The sequence below is a fragment of the Ranitomeya variabilis genome, chromosome 6, assembly GCF_051348905.1.
Source record: "Ranitomeya variabilis isolate aRanVar5 chromosome 6, aRanVar5.hap1, whole genome shotgun sequence".
In the NCBI taxonomy this organism is placed as follows: Eukaryota; Metazoa; Chordata; class Amphibia; order Anura; family Dendrobatidae; genus Ranitomeya; species Ranitomeya variabilis.
The window spans coordinates 170,403,638-170,409,897 of NC_135237.1; the positions used below are offsets into that span (position 1 = coordinate 170,403,638).

The following is a 6,260-nucleotide window of genomic DNA, read 5'->3' on the forward strand; positions in this document are numbered from 1 at the left end:
ACACAATGCATTGTCAGTTATGTCAATTATCTATTTTATTATTTTACAGCGAATTATTGTTTAGGTCCAGCGGTGGCTTAGTGCAGCAGAGAGGAACACTCCTTTGTGTACTAAGTGACCGCTGGAGCAATTGTATCTGTCAGTGGCCCTTTTAAAAGTGTTGGTCTTACAGAAAATGAACAAAAAAGAGAGGCTCAGACCCATAGGGAACTAAAGCATTTACTACTTAAAGTGGTACATACAAGCAGGCACACCCAGCGTAATAAATAATTGAACTTTATTAAATAGTCTCACTGTACATAAAGTGCACACATTGACTTGTATTTAATTTTAAAGAACAACAAATCTCCGAACTCTTTTTTTTATAACATAATAACGTTTTAATGCTGTTGCTAACCAACGATGAATAGAATACTTCCTACCATTAATGTGACTTCTGGTGCTGCATGGATTTGCTGATGGCTTTGTAATCTGGTTCATACGTGGTGAGGTTTAGCTTCATGCAGGCGTTGAGACTTCCATCCGTTAAACGTGAACGTATGTTAGTCTTGATGTGCTTTAGATGTGAGAAAGACTGCTCGCATGCATAGGTAGAGCCAAACATTGTCAGTACAGCAATACCCACACGCTGCAGTGTTTGGTATGTGACAGGAAGTGCATTCCAAGTTTTGACAATCAGCTGGTCTGCATGTTGGAGTTGTTTCATTTCTCTCCACTTGTGTTTGCTTGCCAACTCTGCTTGCTGTCGTGCAAGTTTTTCCAAATCTTCATTAAGTGATTTAAACTTATTCACCCACATGTCTGAAGCCTTCAGGTCAGCAGCTTGTAGCTCAAAATCTCTGATGGAGACACCAGGGATATAACTCAGGTCAGTGCTGTCCAGTGCACACTCATGTGGATGAGTGATGAACTTAAAAAGACGAGTGTGCTCACGAAATTCTCCAAAGCGCGCTTTGAATGATTGCAGGAGATTGGATGTAAAGCCTGCTAGCTGCTGAATATCAAGATGTTGTGCAGGGTCATTTGCTGTGCATGCATCTTTAAACTCTCCCAGTTTTTCAAAGTGTATTAAACGACCTGTTTCAATGTCTGCGATAAACAGTTCCAGCTTATTTTCAAATGCAAACACAGATTGTTGAAGCGATAAAACTGTATTACCAACGCCTTGCATTTTCACATTGAGCTGGTTCAGATGTTCAGTCATATCTACAAGATAGAAGAACTTCAGGAGCCACTCAGTGTTGGACAACTCAGGATGGTCAACGTTTTTCATTTCAAGAAAAGTTCGTATTTCACTCAGACAAGCTGCGAAACGGCTGAGCACCTTCCCTCTTGACAGCCAGCGCACGTTGCTGTGCAGAAGCAGACCAGGATAATTATTCCCAACTTCATCCAGGAGTGTTTTAAACTGGCGATCATTTAAAGCACGGGCAACAATAAAGTTGACCACCTGAATGACAAGTGACATCACCTCACCAAGCTGCTCACCAAACATCTGAGCACAAAGTGCCTCCTGATGTAGGATGCAGTGAAAACTAAGGATAGGTCTTTTTTCATGTTCACGAAGAAGCGCTACAAATCCTTTGTTTTTTCCTACCATGCATGGAGCACCATCAGTACACACTGAAATAAGTTTATGCATTGGTAGATTTTTTTCTTTAGTGAACTCAGTGAATGACTTGAACAAATCATCCCCTCTTGTTGTCCCTTTCAGAGGCAAAACAGCAAGACTTTCCTCATGTAACGTGTCACCGACAGCATACCTTGCAATGATGCTGAACTGAGATATATGGCTTACGTCAGTTGATTCATCCAAAGCAAGAGAAAAGAACAGAGCTGTATTTATGTCCTTCACTTGGGATGCCTCAATCTGATTTGCCATCATGATGGCACGGTCATGAACTGTTCTTGCTGACAGAGGCATGTCTTTTATCCGTTTGATAATCTTGGCTTTATCCGGAAAATCATCAAAAAGTTCATTGGCAACATCAAGCATAAATGTTTTGGCATACTCCCCATCTGTGAATGGTTTTCCGTTTCTGACAATTGCCAAAGCACCAACAAAGCTAGCCGAATTTAAGTCACCTTGTTGGGTCCAAACTCGAAGTTGCTGCTGACTAGCTTGCACTTTGCACAGCAGCTCTTGACAGGCTTTCTTCCTGCTGTCCCCTGCAGGATATTTCGATGCAAATGAAGCATGGCGTGTGTCAAAGTGGCGCTTTATATTTGACCGCTTCATGGATGCAATTTTATCATTGCATATAAGACAAACTGGTGAACCTGCTCTCTCCACAAAGGCAAATTCGTCTGTCCACTCCTGCTGAAAAGTACGATACTCCTCATCCTTCTTTCTTTTAGCCATCTTCTTCAATAAAGGGCAGTACTGTGGGGGTGAATAGAAGGCTCTGAGTCATTATTTCTTTAATTTGTGGATTTGTCTGCAAGCAGGGCCAACTCCAGGTTTCTTTTGGTCCTTGTGCTATAGAACTTTAGTAGACCTCTAGAAGAGCTGTCTTCTTTTCGTCACGGGTTAGTCGGGTGCTGACGCCGGCCGTGTTCAGCTGTCACTTTCAATACCCCAGCATGGCCCACCATATGGGTAAGATGTCAGCTGTAGGGATACCTACTACACCCCAGTAGCCCCCCCCCATCCAGTGACTACAGGTGGTGTGCCCTTACCCATACCTATTACACCCAGTGACTACAAGCAACATCACCCACCCCTGCCCACGTACCTATTACATTCAAAACATCATAATTTTATCTAATAAAGCCCCATTTGTGTTTAGATATTTTCTTACCTCAAATTTTATCCTTGGGGGGAGTCTGCAATTTGATTGAAGGTCGCTTCTTCTCAACTTAGTGTTCTTCACCAATATGGCGCAGATAGCTTCACAACTTCCAGTCTTTCCGAGGAAAAAACAGTCACTGAGCAAAGAAGAGACACTGTGACAGGAACAGTCAAAACTCCTCTTCTGGGACATAAATCTGAGGTCAGAACAATAGGTAAGTATAAAGGGGCTTTATTAGCTAAAAGGAGCAAGTACTTCAGCAGTGAATGTAGCTCATTGCTGAACTAATAACTCTGTTTTTGTATCAAAGTGACATTCATTTTAATTTAACACAGCTTATCTTGATCACTTTATTGAGAGTTTGTCACACAAGCTTATTGTTTCTCAAATTTTCCCATATATAGAATAACCCACATTCACACAGAGTAATACAGCACAGAAAATTGCACTCCTCAGTGCTGCCTGCGTGAGGCTAGATTCGAAGCACAAGGGCTGTGTATACTGCCCAATTTCAGTCCAGAAATGCTGCAGCATTCCTCCTGCCACTGAGCTCCTATTGACATAAAGACCCTGACAATAAATGTTGCAGGTCTGCGCTGACCTCCTGTTATGCTCAAGAGGAGCTCAATGGGAGCCCACAGGACTCGCAGAAGCATTTCTGCACTCAAATTGGGCAGTATACACAGCCCATGTTCATCGCGCCAACACTGAAGAATGAAGTACAATTTTCAGTGCTTCATTCCTCAGTGTGAATAGGAGCCTAAGTGTGCCAAAAATCTAGTTTCTCTGAGAATAAGACAGTCTTATATTACTGTCACCCAAAAACGTGGGGTGTCTTAGAAAACACCTGGTGGAAGCGGTGGGCTTCTAACAGTAGAGGACCACCACTGATGTCACAGTCCCATCACTGCTATCCGCTGCCTGTATACCGCTGCCTGGAATAGTGGAGGCTGCAGCGCTGGCTGTGATAGGATTGTGCAAGATGTCACATCCTATCACCTCCACCGCAATCCTGGAAAGCACAGGGGTATCACTGCCTTAAGTGCTGTATACAGGCATCAGTTAGCGGTGATTGGTGTCATGAATCCCCAATGGCTAGGGATAGCACAGGACAAGCAAAGTACAAATAGATAACGGACGAGCTCTAGGGTGATGGAACCTGGGCTGACCGCTGCCCTACGCCTGACAAACGCAACTAGAGATAGCCAGGGAGCGTGCCTACGTTGGTTCTAGACGCCACGCACCAGCCTAAGAGCTAACTAGTACTGCAGAGAAAATAAAGACCTCACTTGCCTCCAGAGGAATGAACCCCAAAAGATATAGTTGCCCCCTCACATGTATTGACGGTGAAATGAGAGGAAGGCACACACATAGAGATGATATATATAGTTTTAGCAAATTGAGGCCCGCTGTAAACTAGAAAGCAGAACGATACAAAAGGGGACTGAGCGGTCAGCAAAAAACCCTAATCAAAAAAACCATCCTGAGATTACAAGAACCCATGTGCCAACTCATGGCACATGGGGAGAACCTCAGTCCACTAGAGCTACCAGCTAGCATAGAGACATAATAAGCAAGCTGGACAAAAAACCAAACAACTGAAAATCAGCACTTAGCTTATCCTGAAAGATCTGGGAGCAGGTAGGCAGGAACCAAACAGAGCACATCTGAATACATTGATAGCCGGCAAGGGAATGACAGAAAGGCCAGGTAAAATAGGAAACACCCAGCCTCTGATGGACAGGTGGAAACCAAAGGCCGCAACCCACCAAAGTCACCCAGTACCAGCAGTAACCACCAGAGGGAGCCCACAAACAGAATCCACAACAGTACCCCCCCCTTGAGGAGGGGTCACCGAACCCTCACGAGAACCCCCAGGGCGATCAGGGTGAGCTCTATGGAAGGCGCGGACCAAATCAGTCGCATGAACATCGGAGGCGACCACCCAGGAATTATCCTCCTGACCATAACCCTTCCACTTAACCAAATACTGGAGTTTGCGTCTGGAAACACGAGAATCCAAGATCTTCTCAACAACATACTCCAATTCTCCCTCCACCAGCACCGGAGCAGGAGGCTCAACCGAAGGAACAACGGGCACCTCATACCTCCGCAACAATGACCGATGGAACACATTATGAATAGCAAACGATGCTGGGAGATCCAAACGAAAAGATACAGGGTTAAGAATCTCCGAGATCCTATAAGGACCGATGAACCGAGGCTTGAACTTAGGAGAAGAGACCTTCATAGGGACAAAACGAGAAGACAACCACACCAAATCCCCAACAAGAAGTCGGGGACCCACGCGGCGACGGCGATTAGCAAACTGCTGAGTCTTCTCCTGAGATAACTTCAAATTGTCCACCACCTGATTCCAAATCTGATGTAGCCTGTCCACCACCATGTCCACTCCAGGACAATCCGAAGACTCCACCTGACCAGAGGAAAAACGAGGATGAAACCCCGAATTACAAAAAAAAGGAGAGACCAACGTGGCAGAACTAGCCCGATTATTAAGAGCAAATTCGGCCAGTGGCAAAAAAGCAACCCAGTCATCCTGATCAGCAGAAACAAAACACCTCAAATAAGTTTCCAAGGTCTGATTAGTTCGCTCCGTCTGGCCATTCGTCTGAGGATGGAATGCAGACGAGAAAGACAAATCAATGCCCATCTTGGCACAAAACGTCCGCCAAAATCTAGACACAAACTGGGATCCCCTGTCAGAAACGATATTCTCCGGAATCCCATGCAAACGGACCACGTTTTGAAAAAATAAAGGGACCAACTCAGAGGAGGAGGGCAACTTAGGCAAGGGCACCAAATGAACCATCTTAGAAAAGCGGTCACACACAACCCAGATAACGGACATTTTCTGTGAAACCGGAAGATCAGAAATAAAATCCATGGAAATGTGCGTCCAAGGCCTCTTCGGGATGGGCAAGGATAACAACAACCCACTGGCCCGAGAACAGCAAGGCTTAGCTCGAGCACACACTTCACAAGACTGCACAAAGGTACGCACATCCCTAGACAAGGAAGGCCACCAAAAAGACCTGGCCACCAAGTCTCTAGTACCAAATATTCCAGGATGACCAGCCAACACAGAAGAATGGACCTCGGAGATGACTCTACTGGTCCAATCATCCGGAACAAACAGTATTTCTGGTGGACAACGATCCGGTTTATCCACCTGAAACTCCTGCAAAGCACGTCGCAAGTCTGGGGATACGGCGGACAATATTACCCCATCCCTAAGGATACCAGTAGGCCCAGAGTCTCCAGGAGAGTCAGGCACAAAACTCCTGGAAAGAGCATCTGCCTTCACATTCTTTGAACCTGGCAGGTATGAAACCACGAAATTGAAACGAGAAAAAAACAACGACCAACGAGCCTGTCTAGGATTCAAACGCCTGGCAGACTCAAGGTAAATGAGATTCTTGTGATCAGTCAAGACCACCACACGAT

At 45.1% G+C, this 6,260-nt stretch overlaps 1 protein-coding gene across 1 annotated transcript; it reads right to left on the reverse strand.

Moving 5' to 3' along the window:
- Positions 1-424: 424 nt before the first annotated feature.
- On the reverse strand, positions 425-2,362 carry LOC143783240 (protein FAM200C-like). Its single transcript, XM_077271657.1, has one exon. The coding sequence runs from the start codon at positions 2,360-2,362 to the stop codon at positions 425-427; it is 1,938 nt and encodes a 645-aa protein (XP_077127772.1).
- Between the last annotated feature and the right edge of the window lie 3,898 nt (positions 2,363-6,260).